This window comes from Rhodamnia argentea, chromosome 6 (assembly GCF_020921035.1).
Source record: "Rhodamnia argentea isolate NSW1041297 chromosome 6, ASM2092103v1, whole genome shotgun sequence".
Taxonomy (NCBI): domain Eukaryota; kingdom Viridiplantae; phylum Streptophyta; class Magnoliopsida; order Myrtales; family Myrtaceae; genus Rhodamnia; species Rhodamnia argentea.
In genome coordinates, this window is record NC_063155.1 from 22,517,685 (window position 1) to 22,534,129 (window position 16,445).

General features: G+C 38.7%; 1 protein-coding gene across 2 annotated transcripts; it reads left to right on the forward strand.

Moving 5' to 3' along the window:
• Positions 1-1,490: 1,490 nt before the first annotated feature.
• On the forward strand, positions 1,491-16,008 carry LOC115734221 (rho GTPase-activating protein 7-like). 2 transcript variants are annotated; one of them, XM_030664864.2, is made up of 22 exons: positions 1,491-2,182; positions 4,251-4,287; positions 4,925-5,001; positions 6,060-6,130; positions 6,225-6,303; positions 6,451-6,595; positions 6,701-6,820; positions 7,502-7,579; positions 7,699-7,754; positions 7,845-7,914; positions 8,503-8,590; positions 9,448-9,691; positions 10,244-10,465; positions 11,141-11,494; positions 12,271-12,320; positions 12,429-12,489; positions 12,573-12,656; positions 13,062-13,175; positions 13,255-13,418; positions 14,141-14,210; positions 14,963-15,178; positions 15,486-16,008. In XM_030664864.2, exons 1-22 carry the CDS (start codon positions 2,129-2,131, stop codon positions 15,669-15,671), a joined length of 2,640 nt encoding a protein of 879 aa, XP_030520724.1. In that variant the 5' UTR covers positions 1,491-2,128; the 3' UTR covers positions 15,672-16,008. The 2 variants fall into 2 exon arrangements, with proteins under 2 accessions (XP_030520724.1, XP_030520725.1); XM_030664865.2 differs by having other exon boundaries at positions 1,492-2,182; positions 14,975-15,178.
• The last annotated feature ends 437 nt before the right edge of the window (positions 16,009-16,445 follow it).

Genomic DNA, 16,445 nt, shown 5'->3' on the forward strand with positions numbered 1-16,445 from the left:
CGAGTCATCCGACGAAAGAACAATACAAAGCTTTCTCTCACATATGAATTGATACAAGCGATCATTTTTAGAAAAATATTTATTCATTTTTTGTAAAACAAGCGAAGTCTTATTTTATAGAACAATACATGCAATTTCCAGCGAGGTTCATGGATTTATAAGCGTAATGAAAGTATAGTTTATGAGATTTCCACATAAACAATAAAATTCACGAGAGAGCGAGGGAGTCTATATATTAAATCAAGCGACATGTTTTTGTAAAGTTTTTTTTGTCAATTTAACAGCGGAGGGTAATAAAGGGGCTTCATTTGAAACTTTTCAAAAAGTTTTAGGACAAAAAGTGTGATATCAAAAGCTTCCGCGACTAATACACACGTCGTTTTTGAGTACTAAGGCTCTCGATAGTTCTTCCCACGCATGTGAATTTAATAGCAAAACAATGGAAATGTAGTAATTTAATTAGTTAGTCATTTACAAGCCTTGTATTTTAAAACATATTCCAAAATTATTAGTTATTATTCGTTTGGAAAATCAACCAACTACAAATATTTTCCTTATCACACAACCTATGCCCAAATATTCATGTTGTTAGCAAAAAATATTTACGGTCGACTCGTTATTCTAAGCGATTCAAGTTATTACCTTTTCAAAATTATATTTTTAAATCGTTGATTTTCACGAAACAAAGAAACCATCTCCGTTTTATTTCCTTTCCCAATTGTCCTAACGAAGATTTTCAAACTCATAGCAATTACAAATTAAAAGAATAAATTACATAAGACCCCACTTGTACGCTTGCCCTCCACTTTCATCCGTTATGTCCACCCCATTAGATTGTCATTTTGCTATGGTCATTAAACCACACTTATTTTTCTGTTAGTATGGACAACGCACCACGACTTCTAAAAAAATACAAATATATTCGGATATCACTTTTTAACCGATATCTCTCTTTTATTTGAAATTGCTTGAAAAAAAAAAGAATAATACCAAATCACATAGTATACTAATAATAGAAAAATAAAAATTTATTTGTATATCCTACAATTTCACAATCTTTTATTTTTTTGTATTATTTATTTATATATTTTTCTCCATTTTTTTTTATATAAAAAGCAAGAGTAAAAGAGATATTTCCTCTAAAAATGAGAAGCAAAGTACGCACGCATAGCAATTGTAGACAAGCGGGTTAACCACCGTAGCAAAATGAAAGCTTAGGAGGAATGTATAATAGTTGAAAGTTTTGGGAAAAAAGTGTAATATCCTTAAAGTTTGGGAGAGTATCTTATAAGTTTCTCCGAATCAAAGACAGTTGTTCCTTATTTTTTCCTTTTGTTTGGCGAGACCAATAAATAGACTAAGACAGCAGTTAACAAATTAAAAAAAAAAACAACATTACCATACAATGACGTGGCTCTTTCCAATTGGATGGCGACTATACGTTGGACTAAAGCTGACTTCACATGACTCCTTCCTCCTCCTTCGCTGAAAACTCTCTCTCTCTCTCCCTCTCTTCTCTGCTGCTTCACGGCCAAAAGTAGGTGAAAAGCAAAGCCTTCCTCTCCACACTTGCACATTCCCACGACAACCACTATTTTGCTGTACCTAATCCCGAGCTCGAGCTAATAGAAAAAATGGCGGATTCGTCAGTATAATACTCGCGCCACTCAGTACACGCGCGCGCGCGCCCACTCAGTTGGGATAAAAAAACGAAGAGGGATAAGCAAGAGCGGGGTTGGTTCAGGTTGGTGTTCCTGTTCTTTCAGTCCAATCGGAGCGAGAGCGAGAGCGGACCGAGGGATTCGCATGGAGACAGGGATTGCGGAACTGGCTCGCCATTCTTTTTAGGGGTTGGGGTGGGGGTTGGAGGGGTGGGTTTTTGGGGGTCGAGTGATCGGTACTTTACTGTCTGTTGGATCGAAACCCTAGGCTGTTGGGATTGCTTCGACACGGTTCGGATCTTACGCTCGCCGATCTACTGGCTGACGATCGTTGCTGACTGGGGCAGGCGGTGGATGGCGAAGCCGATTCAGGCGGAGTGAGATGTTCGGGGATGTGAGCTATGGTTGGACTTCGATTGGGCGCGAGTTCAGTGCCGTAGCTGCGGAAGCGCACCTCTCTCGTGGAAATGTCAGCTTCGTTAGCGGCCTTTGACCGCCCAAGACCTGGTATTTCTAACACGGTACGAGCCTCTAGCTCCAGAAATGTTTTAAGTACTTGAAGTTTCCTTGTTTTGCGCGTTCGGGTAGGAGGAGTTGGGAGACGAGGAAGTATTCGGCTGAAAACTAGGACTTTTTGTTAGAGCTTCATTGCTTTTTGGGGACATTGTTCTCGCAGTTCATCCGTCCTTTGTGGTGTTTGATTTTGCTTATACCATTAGCTCGGAAACAACTGTGGATGTTAGGTATGTTTGACGATTTAATTGAGCTTGAAAAGGTGGAGGCATTTTGACCGAGCGTGTTCATGTAATTTCTGCTTGCGTAGGACTCATTTTTACCCTTTCTTTTTTTCGTAGTTTGTAATTGAGGAGAAATGAATAGGATTGTGTTTGGCACTTTCATCTCCAGAGATTTATACTTGGGGTGCGACTTTTGATGAATTTTTGCGAGAATGATATTTCTTGCTGGCTGAGGCTCGTGTTCTGAATAGTGGTATGGTGCAATTGCTCGGTGCTTAAAATTTTTCTTTGGCATTTTCAGATTTAGCAATCCAGATAATCATTTATCAGTAAAATTTGTTTGGGGTTGCAAAAATTGTACTTTCGCAGGCTACAGACACGGGGTTCTGGCTTGTTAGTGAATACCACCTGTACTTTATCACTGGTTTTAAATTTAGAGTTTTAACATCTAAATCACAAGGATATGTTCCGAATCCACAGGTTCGCTGAAGGCTATCCAAATAATGATAGGTGCTTGATGATGTATGTGCATGTTGGCTTCAAACAATCTTTAAGGATGCGGTGGTGTTTAGGCATCTCGTTTAGCTCTAGTTGTTCAGAAACTAGATTTAGCCTTTTCTTCCTCGTTTTTTACGAGAATAATGGCAGCTGCAAAGTTTATATTCCTAATAAGAATGCTGGTTGCTGATTTTTTACAATAAATGCTTATGAACCTAAATTTCATTTTCCATTCTGCTCTGACCTTTATTTAATAGGATGGATGCGTTACTCTAGTGAAGTTTTTCCTCTTTCACTTCTCAATATTTTACCTATCAGTACCTAAAATTCAAGTGAGATTGGTATCTTTGACTAGGATATTGATATTATTATTTTTTTTTCTATTTTTTTACCCTGTGAAAACTAAGTTCTCAAAGATCATAATCTGGAAAATGTACCATTGGTACTGCCTATCCTTGTAACAAGTAGCTCCGTGGGTTTATCCTTTAAATTCCTTATCCAAATTCCTGTAAAATGGTCCTTGTTGCCGAAAGGATCGGATGCTTTTGTTCACAATTTCAAAAGCTATTCCAATGAATGCCTCCGCACGATGATAATTTTGCGGGATCGTGTACTATTCCGGCAATGCATGTTAAAGCAGTGTTCTACGCTGTTCTGGTTGCGAGACAAAGTTGCTGCTCATTGTCACACCTATAGGAGCTAGCATTGATGTCTTGTACTCAAATATGATATTCATCTATGGACAAGGCTCTTCTTTCATGTTTTAGGTTGCGTAAATTGTAGAATTCAGTCACTAATTTTTCCTCTATGTCCTAAAATATGATGGCTAGCATTGACGTCTTGTACTCAAATATGATACTCATCTATGGACAAGGCTCTTCTTTCATGTTTTAGGTTGCGTAAATTGTAGAATTCAGTCACTAATTTTTCCTCTATGTCCTAAAATATGATGGCTAGCATTGACGTCTTGTACTCAAATATGATACTCATCTATGGACAAGGCTCTTCTTTCATGTTTTAGGTTGCGTAAATTGTAGAATTCAGTCACTAATTTTTCCTCTATGTCCTAAAATATGATGGCTCTTGAGTAGTATTGTCAATCATAAGTCACAATTTTAAGTTACTCCGGTTCTTATTGCTGCCAAATTCTTCCAAAGTTGTCTCAGCGCACTCTTATTTCTGGGAGGATTATTGATAGCTCGTGTTTAGTTGGAGTGTAAGGCTATATGTGGTTGCCCCTTTGGTAATAATCTGTCTTGTCTTTTATGTATGGACTTTAATGTTCTAATGTTTGTTGCTAGTGATTGTTTAGGGGGTTTCAATTCTCAGCTCTAATACATTGAAGCTTTGGCAGGTGTTCAAGAGTGGCCCTCTTTTTATATCTTCCAAAGGTCAGTCAAGATATCACGTTTTTGTATTTTCAGCTCATTCGGTTTGCGTACTTTTATAATTCCACTTGCGATAATGTACTTATTCTGAGGTGGTACTTCTTTTTAAACGCGTGTTCTGATCATCGTCATACTTGTGAAGATGTTTTATGTTTGCAAAGCACTTTATCAAAATAGATCTGTTAATAATTTTTCATAATCGAACAGCTAAATTAGGACTAGTGGAAACAGAACAATATGCACTTACACTTAACCTATTTAGATTGAAACAGACAAGGATGGTCCATTTGCTCCTCTCAGCAACTGTCAAGCAATAATCCTTGTAATTTGATAAATAGGCACCTACAGTTAACCTATTTAGATTGACACAGACAAGGATGGTCCATTTGCTCTTATCAGCAACTGTCAAGTTTTGCACCGCTTCATGCCTAGCATCTTTTTCTTGCTTATTACATCTATCATGATGTCAATTGAGGATCCACCCTTTGTCTTTCCTTATAATATGTTTAACATCCGTATGATGTGTCTGCTTGTTATGATCATATTTTTACTGGTGTCTTTTTCTTTCAAATTTTCTTGAAATAACTAGATCTTTGCATGTGCTTTTATACCTAGTGACGGGAATTCCTAATGTTTACAGGAATAGGCTGGAAGTCTTGGAAAAAGCGCTGGTTTATCCTCACACGCACTTCTTTGGTTTTCTTCAAAAATGATCCTGTTAGTATCTATTTTACGTTACTACATGTGAAGTATTTCATTGGAGATTGACTTTTCTGAGTTTTTTCCAAGTTTTCTTGATTTCTCCTTTAGACGGCATTGTTACAAGAGTCACTCTAGCTGCACTTTCTGGTGGTTTGGCAATGTGTGCTTATGGTATTTGTTGGGCAATTGGATGAAGGATGTTGTAACATACTCCTAACCTTAAGTTTAGCAGATTTTTCAACCTAACAGTAGCTCTTAATGTTGTGTCCAAATCCATGGTACTTTTGGCAGTGTTAGATGTAGCCCAAATTCCAGTCCTTTTAATATAATATCCGGTAAGTATTCCTTGAAATTGTTACCTTACAAGCACCTGTTATGAAATTGTTGCATAAATAAGATAAGATGTATAGACTGGAGAAACCATTAAATTGCCACTTGAAAGCACAATTATTTTTGTCCACTGGACATTATTAGCTTATGGCGTATTGTCATACAAGTTTTAGTTATCTGGGAGAGTAGCAGGTGCTTTGACAAATTTCACTGAAGTTCACTATTAGCCACTTGAAACCATTCTTGAGATCTCAAATTTTGTGCTAATGAATCGCGATCACTGTCAACCGTTAATTCTAATTGCTGTCTAGATTGCTATGCTTGTCTTCTGGTTTTCCCAAATATCCACATGCTTCCCCTTTAACTTATGAAATTCCTTGTAAAGGAGGCACTTTATCTCAATTCTTGGACTTACACCAAAGGGCTTTACCGACTATTCAGATGAATCGTCATGTTTAAGTGCACCACATCTTGTTTTCCGTTTCCTCATTCTGTTAACGGGGATCTAGTTGAGCACTTGCACCTTTTCAGATTCAAAATGGCTACACAATCTTTTTACTTGTAACAATTTATGTATTTTCTGTGCTTCATTTGATGAGTGGTCGAAATTAGTGATATTGGCCTTTAGTTAAGTTTGTTTGAACTGGCGTGTTTCAAATTATGCCTTTCCTTGTAGTAAGATCAGATGTCGTATCTGGATGATTAGATACAGCATATGCTTATTATTTTGATTTTTCATGTAGAGTGCCCTCCCACAGAGAGGCGGAGAGGTGAACCTGACTTTGGGTGGGATTGACCTGAACAACTCTGGGAGGTATGTTTTCCTTTCTTGGCGGCTGAGGGCTTTACTATGGTTTGAAGAGATTATTATGTGTGTTATAATGGTTCATTTCTTGCACCTCCGTCAGCGTTGTTGTTAGAGAAGATAAAAAGCTGTTGACTGTCCTGTTTCCTGATGGACGCGATGGCCGAGCATTCACTCTTAAGGTGCTTCATCTATTTTTACCCCTAATAGTTGTGCAATTTCCTCCGACACAGTGAGCGCGTTCTGTTATTATACAAACTAATTATTCTCAGACTGAAGTTCTCAGATACACACCTTTCCTTCTGTTTGCTTTGACCCTTTTTTCCCAGGCGGAGACGTTGGAGGATTTGTATGAGTGGAAAACAGCCTTGGAACATGCTCTTGCCCAAGCGCCAAGTGCTGCCCTTGTCATGGGACACAACGGAATCTTCCGGAATGACACGGGTGATACAATTGAGGGCTCTTTTCATCAATGTCTGTACTCCTCTTATAATTGTACATTTTGCTTCAACCTGGTTCTTTTGCATGCATAAGGAGATTCTTGGCACTTGCTCTTCGCCTCATGATGCTTTAATGCAGGGAGGGAGAAGCATCCTGTAAAATCTATGGTCGTTGGGAGACCAATTTTGCTTGCTCTGGAAGATATTGATGGAGGTCCTTCCTTTCTTGAGAAAGCTCTTCGGTTTCTGGAGAAGTTTGGTGAGTTTTTCTACTGTAATCTAGTGTGATCTTTAGCTTTCTGAGTTTGTAATCGTTTTCTTAAAGCAAGTTACCTTGTCATATTACTCCTTAAGGGTCATTTAGTGTGCTGCCCTACGATGGTCTGGCAATTCATCTTTACATGTTTCCCTAGTTGTTTACCTACTTGTGCCAAAGGAGCTCCAAGCTGGTCGCACAGTTGGGTTGCCTTTACCCCCATGCCTTGTCTTTTGATTTTCAAAACAGGAGCCTATGCAGCATAGTTCTCCTTGGCCTATACGCATCTGAATATTTGCTTCGCCTATTCCCTCCCTTTCCCTGCTGCACTTCTCTGGATGTCTTTTCTGTTTTAAAAAGCTGGCTGCTTGGCATTTGGTTGTAAGTGGCCATTATTAGGGACATTTATGCGGAAAATTGGCCATTTCTGAAAATATGAACTTTGGTTGGGAAATGAGAATGATATCTTGTTGAATTTGTTTGTGTGGAGTAGTGTATTGTCCAAAAGGATAATGAATAGAAAATTTAGGCTAGGCCTTTTAAACACTTGATTCTCGAAGAATGGATATGGATTAACACTTCATGTGCCATGTTAGGTGATAAAGATAGATAACAGTTTTTTTCAACTACACGATTCTTCTTGTTCTCAGAATTATTTCACTTTAAATAACTGTTTTCAAACAGGAACAAAAGTAGAAGGTATTCTAAGGCAATCTGCAGATGTCGAGGAGGTGGACCACAGGGTCCAAGAATACGAACAAGGTACATGTTGATTCATTTGTACAGCCAGGGTGAGATGTATGAAAGAGATCTAGTTATTTGCATCTGCTGCTGTTCATGCTAAGTGTGGTTCATACTCTCTTTTAACTTAACACTTGCAGGCAAAAATGAATTTGCTCCTGATGAAGATGCTCATGTTGTTGGTGACTGTGTGAAGGTGCTTTTTTTGCTGCCAGCTTTGATATATGGTTCTTGAGCTATTACTGCTTCATCTAAGTCATTCAATATTCACATGTTTGATCCGCAGCATGTTCTGAGGGAGCTACCTTCCTCTCCAGTTCCAGCATCTTGCTGCACTGCGTTGCTAGAGGCTTATAGTAAGTCGAGCTTATGCTCAATGGATTCCAGGGTATCTCTTGTTCACTGTACTGAAGTATCTATTGTCCTAATACAATATCAATCTCAAGTTGCCTTTCACTGAATGATTAATTTCAGTCAACTTGCTTTTTGCCTTTTAGGAGATGATGTAGACGACCACATCTTTTTCTTCTCTCATTAGCGGCAAACCCCATTTTCGAGTGCTTGTTAATCATTATTTGCCGTGTTTATGATCAAGGTTCCATGAAAATTAGCCTCAAGAAGAAAGTTGATATATGAGGACGGGGGTTCTCAGCTGTCGTGCTCCAGCTGATTCATTCGGTTTTATGTTCATTCATGAGTATTTTGTTGAGCAACATGCGATCTAAAAAATGACAAACGGCAGCTTTGGATGTCAAGATTTGCTTAACTCATACTGTAGAGGACCATCCATGGTGTAATACTGTTAGTAGTTTTATGATGCTAGTAGTGTTTTATGGTCTTTTCTTCTCCTTCAGTTCTTGTGGTGTTAATATCTGGATTTTTGTGCTTCGTTCTAGATTATAACAGGCATGTTGATGTAGTTGCTTCATGTTGTTTTATGTCAGAAATTGATAGGAGGGAAGCTCGTGCTCATGCAATGCGGTCTGCGATACAGGATACATTCCCTGAACCAAATAGACGTTTACTGCAGAGGTATACCCTCTCTCCTTAGCTTTGACATCATTGTGTCATTACTTTCAGTTATCAAGCTTATCTGATTGGGAAAAGTTTCCACAAATTGTAAATATGATATTGAAATCACATGAAGCAGAGCGCAATTGTAAACTCATTCGAATTTTATTTAAGTCTGCCATTTAGGGCGCGCACATAACAACACTTCTGAAGTAGAAATTTATTTGGTTACACAACTTCATTTTTTTACTTATGGAGCATTTTTTTTTTTTTGCTCCAGAAGTAGTTTTGGAGTCACTTGAAGAAGTAAAAAAAATTTACTTCTCTCAAGAAGTAGAAAAATCAACTTTTGGCTGGAAGTTAATTTCTAAAGCAGAAGTAGAAAAATCAATTTTTGTGGATGTGCTATAGAGAAATTTTAAGTTGCATACGGAAATGAGATAATGTTTTTCATTTTGGTTGTTTCTTGGTATTTGTCAATGAAAACTTAGGACCTTGACATGGTACAACCGTGCTATTGAATGGCATTTTTATGTGGTTTCAGCAACTGATCACTCTAGTGTCCAAATTTGTTGCACCTTAATACCCGGAATAGCAGTAAATGAAGCCATATGAAATTGCTAAGACTTGATTGCGTGGTGAAATCATGTCAGCACACTACAGCCTATTGCATTTCTATTACTTATAAGTGGTGAACTGCATATTTTATGAGTTGAGGTTCCTTTTTCCTATTCCTTTTGTGAGCAAAGAGCCCCGTTAATGATTTTTTTTTTGGGCAAAAAAGAAAGAGAAACGGAGTTAATTGCGATTTTCTTTTTTCATCTTGTTGTTGATCCTCCATTTCAAACTGAATTTCTACTTGCTTCCTTGTTTTGCAGAATCCTGAAGATGATGCATACTATTGCCTCAAATTCTCATGAGAACCGGATGACTGCATCTGCTGTTGCTGCTTGCATGGCTCCTTTATTATTACGTCCTTTATTAGCTGGTGAATGTGAATTGGACGATGATTTTGACACTAATGGCGATGCTTCTGCTCAGCTTCTAGCTGCTGCAAATGCTGCCAATAACGCGCAAGCCATCATCACAAGTCTTCTAGAGGAGTACGATAATATTTTTGATGTAAGAGTCTCTTAATCTGAATCTTCCTTAGTGTCTCTCAATCTGAATCTTCCTCTGCAGTTTTTAAACACTTGTTACTGGACATATATGTCGTGGGTCATTAGTTGTACCAGGTACTTTTTACAATTTCATTTGTCTAGAGCTGGAAACGTGAAATCATAACGTCATACCCACTCCTCCATATAAGCAATCGGATACTTGTCACCGATGCAAAGCATTCTGCGTGAATTTTTTGTTAGTTTATAATTCAGAAAAGTGTAATTGTTGAGGAGAAACTACCTATAATATTATGGCTTGCATTCATTACAACGCATAATATCTGCAAACCTTGCAGCTGCAGTTCGTTATGCCTTGCTGGCTCATGAGTGAGATACATATCGAGAAACTCAGTTTTAGACAAGGGAACCTTTGTAAACTAATCGGTGCTAATTTTACTTGCTGTTATGAAGGGTTCCTGTTGGAAATAGTGAGAGTGACAATATTCAAGGGAACCCTCTTTTCATCATTCCTGGCGGTTTCACTAGGTGCTTATATTGTTTTACAAAATTTCAGGAAGAGAATCTTCAAAGATGCTCCATATCTGCTGATTCTCGGATTGATAACAGTGGGAGTGACGATTCATCTGATGAAGATAATGTGGATGTAAAAGTCAATGGTTACCATGATGCAGAGAATGAAGTTGATCCAGAAACAGAAGATGATCCAGAACGCACGCTTAGTGGAAAACTTAGTGAAAGCAGTGGATGCAATGGAGGCGATCTGTATGACTATAAGGTTCATAATAATCATGTGTATGCCGTTTGTTGCTTCTTTTTCTGCTTGCAAAAATACTACAACCGTTGTCGCACTACATCGAGTGTAATATTTCAACCATTGTCGCATGACATTGAGTGTACTTCTCATGTTTCTTGCCAAATCTTGGTTTTAAGACTAGCATTGACCATTGTAGGGGACAATGGTTGACTTACTTGATGTGGTTGACCATTATAGGGGACAATGGTTGACTTACTTGATGTGGTTATCATTGAAGAGATTAGCATTAGTAAAATCCCTAGTTGTGGTTAAGATTATTTTTATTATGTTCACTTCCTTTTTTTCTATTTGTACCGGAAAGAATTCCAGCTCCCTTTCGTTTATCGCACTGAGAGGATAACTAATCTTAGAGATGGTTACCTAAATGACTTGCTACTGCTTTTCACATAATGACTTCAGCTGTGTAGCTCTCCATCAAAAGCTAGACATTTATTGACAGTTGTATGGTGCTTCAAGTCATTGATTTATTTTGGTACATCAGTATATTCTCCTTATCTTCTGTGTAATCTTTTTTCACATGATAAATCTTATCAAGGACTTAACGAAAAATCTGAAATTGGTACTCTTTTTAGTTAATTTAGCTGTGATGTTCAGAACATGTCTGTTGACTGTAATTTTCTTTCATTCTGCATGCAGGCTTTTGGCACGGATGATTCAGATGTTGGGTCACCTAGGGATAATTCTGCTTCAATTGGCAGTTCGAACTTACATGCTGATTCTCGACCTAGGGATTCCAATATTCAGTTAGTTGAGCAACAAGGACAACTGAAGAAAGAAATTGACAGCTCTGCTAGTGAAGTTGAATCTTCAACTGTCGCACATTCTGGTGAGCAGTTCCAATCTGTGGGTGAAATTTTGTCTTCAATCAGGCCAGGCCAGAGCCACACTCTTCCAGTTTCAGGGCTTGAGGGAGGTTCTGGAAGGTCAATGGGAAAAATGTCAAGCTCCAATCTCAACACAAAAAGATCAACATTGTGGGGAAGAAACGCTGTGAGCAATCTTGCAGCCTCTCAACTTTAATTTACAACTCCTATGCAGCACGGTTAAATTCATAGATTGACCAGCCACTTCTATTTGTGGAATTAGTGTTGTTGTCGACCCTTCCGTCTATGCAAGAAATGTGTTGATAAATTTGTGTATGGTGATTTTATTACGTCTCTGTTTGCAAATTATTTACTTGAAATCCAGAAGTACACGCTTCTTGTATCTTCCTTGATACCGAAAGCTTTCAAATTACAGGATGTAGAACGTATGAGCAGAGGACATACCCCTGTTATTTTTTTTTTCTTTTGGCCGGACTATTATGTTAGTTCATTCGCAGTTTATTAGATGACCTGAATATTATTTTGTATCCTCACTTTTGGGAGTCTTTATTTTTGGTACTCCGTTGAGCAATTGTGCATTTTATTGGTGCTGCCCGGCAAAGTGGCTAACCCATACTCTATGTCCGGACAGCATTTAATTGTTCTATCATCTATATCTGGTTATAAGCATTATCGGTAGATGGGGATATTATTGGTAGATGGTAATTTCACAAGTCACCAATCCCGTTGGCAATGGGCAGAGATCACTTTTGTATTTCTTTGTAGTTGAGTAGGCTAGTAAGTTTTATGATGAAGTACGATTGTAGTATTCCTGTAACCAGATTCGATTTCTGTCGATTGGGTAGATGTATCTTTTATGCTCTTGGCAACAAAGAAACTAGATATCGCTAATAAACTTGTGTAAATTAAAATGCTGACACTTGGATCTTAACTCTTGTGCAGGCCAGAAAAGCACCATCAATGGAATCAGTGGATTCTTCTGGAGAAGAAGAGTAAGACATTGTCGCGTTTCAGCTTCTCTTTTAATGGGCTTGACTTACCTGGTTAGTTAATTATCAGCCGCTCCTTTACCATTTGTCTAAAAGTTTTCTTGCTTGCAGGCTTGCTATACAGAGACTTGAGATAACGAAAAATGACTTGCGACAAAGGATAGCTAAGGAGGTAGTCTCACTTTATAAGAGTTCGTGATCTGCATTGTAGATGGTTGAACATTTCGATAAGATATTTCATGTCAACTCTAATAGGCCAGAGGGAATGCAATATTGCAAGCTAGCTTGGAGAGGAGGAAGCAGGCTCTGCATGAGAGGCGCTTGGCACTCGAACAAGATGTATTTTCTTACTCTTTGATTATGTCTCTATTTCCTCTAAGGCCTGCCCCCATTCCCCTAAAGTAATGGCTCCCCCCCTCTGTTGGGCAATTAGGTTGAAATTGGAACTGAAAACCGAAACCCTTTAGAATTGGGTGATATGAGTCATGGGGGTCTTTAAAGGCAGTTTTTCCTTATCTTGCTCAGATGGCAAGAGTCATCATTTCCTCAAGGGGAATATTGATTGCCATACAACTGTAGAAAATAACGCAGTTGCTTCTACTGTCCCATACTGGTATTCTTATGCAACTCTATCACTGCCAAAACCTATTCATAGTGCTGAGTCAATTGCATGTCCCAGTTTATTTACATAGTAAGACATGGTTTATATGTTGTTTACCCTTGTGCTTGTGGATGAATATTTAGGTGGCTAGATTGCAAGAACAGCTGCAAGCAGAAAGGGACCTGAGAGCTGCACTTGAAGCTGGTTTGAGCATGTCGTCTGGGCAATTTTCCAGTTCCCGTGGCATGGATTCCAAGGTTCATACTGAATTCAATGGGGCATTTTCCTTTGCAAGTCTATCTTTCTCTGTGTTTCATGGTATGAACTGATGGACAGACAAGGGCCGAGCTCGAGGAGATTGCTCTTGCAGAAGCAGATGTTGCTAGATTGAAGCAGAAAGTTGCAGAATTGCACCATCAGCTGAATCAGCAGCGCCAGCATCACTATGGATCCCTTTCTGATGCATGTGACCGCTATCAACAAGTGCAGAATTCTCAACAGTAAGTGTGTATAACTATGTTGCCTTTCTTCGAGCGAGCTTTTAATCCATTGGTTTGTAGCGTGGAGTGCATCGTCCTTAGATATTTGGGTGGCTATTTCAAGGTCTAAGATGTCCTCCTCCCGTTGACAGCCGTTAAGACAATCTAGTGCTTTCCTGTTATCTTGCTTCCATTTTCAGGATTTTGTCATGACAAACTTGCTAAGGCGTATTATTTTAAAGATAATTCATGGTTGTATTTGGGTATACAAGTTTTAACATTTGTTTTGTTTGTCCCAACTTTGTGAAAACCTAAAATTACTTATTGGGCCAAAGAATTGAGACAATGTTATCCAAAATAGTTATAAGGAGCAAACCCAACATTGTGGAGCTAATAGGAAGATTGGGTTTGTTTCTAGAAAGCTTATCAGTTGCTTCTTTCACTTAGTGAAGGAGAAATCCTTGGTATTATTGTGGGCACTCAGGCATTTATGGGTTAATTGTGTGGGAAATGAGATGAATAGCAAAGATGGAACACAGATGTCAGTTTGAAGCCTGTAACTAGTCTGTGGTGCTCAAGTTAAGAGCATTGTAGTAGCAGGGGTAAGGAACTCATGATATTTTGATCTGCTCTCAGCATGTTTGGATCTGTGTTTGGGTATGCTATTTGATCATAAGATTGCTGCTACAAATAAAATATGAAAGCTATTATATCGAATTTAAAATCTCATTGGGTATTTGCAGGATATTTCTACCACAAGATTTTGATACTACCCTCGCCTTTTATAATCACGAAAGAAAACAGAGAAGCGAGGTGTGTATTTCAATCCGTCTTGTCATTTGTGCTCGGTTTTTCATTAGAACAGATATAATTGATAGAACTGCTCGTCCTGCTCATTATTTTCTAATCTTTCACTTGATCTTCTTATATCTCTGCAACATTTGTGTATTTTGTTCAGTATGCCCTTTATGCTGTTATGCCTTCTACAGTCTACACTGTTTGAATTATCTTCGTGACCTTGGACCACACATGGGCAAAAGCAGATTTCAGTTATGCTACCATCTTCAAATTTTCGAATCTGCAGTTATGAAATTGACATAGTATGTTCACGTGCAAATGTGCTTTTATTGCAGAGACATTTATGTTGTTACCGAAGGTCAAGATGGTGCTAGTCGTAACAGCTGTTTCTGCCTGACTAGTTAAAGATTCAAAATTACAAAGTCTTTATCAAGTATTGAGAGATTGCACATTGGCAGCATTGTGCATAGCGCACAACTAAATGATTTTGAAAGATGCTGCGCGAAAATGACTTTGAATATTAAATCTTAGGTTGGCGAGCATGAATTTTTAGTTTAAATGCAAAACGCCATGTATGAATAATTGGTCATCCTGTTTTACTTCGTTTAATCTTTCAATACTATGATTGATAGTCAGGTCCTACCTTGGCCTGAGAATTCTTAATGCAATATGAATGTTCTTTTCCTTTTAGTTTTAATCTCTCCTGTGAGTCTTGATCACGTTAATTGTTTCTGGTGATTTATTCGATTCATCTATAATCATCGCAAATTAATCAACAGGAGAGTTTGCTCGGGGATTGGAGAAATATCAAAGGTCAAGTATTGGCATCTGCAAGCAGTAGCAGGTTGCCTTCAGGGAAGCAATTTATGGATTCGTCGCCTCTTAGCGATTCAAAAAGTACAGAGGCATCGACAAGTATATCCGTGGATGAGCTCGGGGCTGTTGATTCAGCATCTCTGCCCTCTACTTCAAGAATAGCGGAGGTAATAAATGGATGTTGGACTGTGAATTCTTGTGTCTTACTGTCAATTCAGAAGCAGTTGTAAATTTTATTCTCTTTCCCTTTCTATTTCTTGGAAAATTGATTTACATCATACCGTGTTCGCTGTGGTCCGCATCCTGCTCTGTCTACTTTTGAGAATGTTTCTAAACAAGCTCCAATCATCCTGTTTTAAGGTGAACTTTTTCCCAGCTTTCCTCTTTGATTTTAGTGTCACGTGCAGCATAATTTCGTAAATTTATAGGAATGACTACCATATTCTTAAACAAAGTTCCACTCTTTGATTGCAGGGAACGGAATTTCCAAGGCATCCGTCCGTGGCATCTTCTGCTTTAGTGGAATTAACGACACGTCTCGACTTCTTCAAGGAGCGGCGATCTCAGCTAATGGAGCAGCTCCACAGCCTTGATTTAAATTATGGCACGGCTTCTTCGCAAGACTTTGTCTACAGACCGTCATCTCCGCCATGGAGTTGATCGAGGAAGGACACTCTTATCAAAGTAAGCCATGACAGAAGATTCCCGTGTCTTGTACAGTTGTTGGCGCTCTTGCAAATAGTCTCCCCTCCTCTGGTCCGCCATTTCTGTTAATAACTATTATTTGATGTTCAAAAAGGATGTTCACCTAGTGGAAAATGAGATTGGGTTCTGGATAGCGTTCAGTTTTGTCCCTTTTTGTATTGTTTGATTCTTGTTATTTGTAATCTATGCCGACATTGTCCATGGTTGGAGCTACTGTCGAGCAGACCTTGCCGTAGAGTGAAGCTTGTGTTTTTGTAGACGTATCTGACATAATGTATCAGTGTCCAAATTTGCGTATCTGACATAATGTATTAGTGTCCCAATTTTCCTGGTACGTATTCTCGTATCCACTTGTTTGGTGAATTTCGACTCGTCCTAGGATAGATCTCTGGCGTACGGGAAATAAAGACCCTGGGCCCATCCTCGCCCTTCTATTTTAGATAAAAGAAGTTAAAATTTAAGGTATTGAATGTGCGATTGATAAATTATACTGGAAACTAAGAAAAGTTGTCACTGCTGTGACGGCATCATGTTTGATGAAGCCTATTATATACGAGGAACGCATCAAGAACCATATTATGTCCGGACAAAAAATAAAAGTTCGCAAATGACTCTTGTACTGTAGTGTTTTTTTTTTTTTTTGATAACCGAGGATCCGCTGGGCCCCTTTCGAGGACCCACGGTCTCTACGGCGCTCGGACAGCGCCTGCTGTTGGCGACTATACCTTG

Excerpts from the sequence above, each read along its gene's own strand:
- LOC115734221 (XM_030664864.2), top strand. The coding sequence starts at position 2,129 with ATGTCAGCTTCGTTAGCGGCCTTTGACCGCCCAAGACCTGGTATTTCT. Across the intron at positions 7,755-7,844 it reads TTGTTGGTGACTGTGTGAAG|CATGTTCTGAGGGAGCTACC; the intron begins GTGCTTTTTTTG and ends TTTGATCCGCAG. Across the intron at positions 13,176-13,254 it reads CCCGTGGCATGGATTCCAAG|ACAAGGGCCGAGCTCGAGGA; the intron begins GTTCATACTGAA and ends ACTGATGGACAG.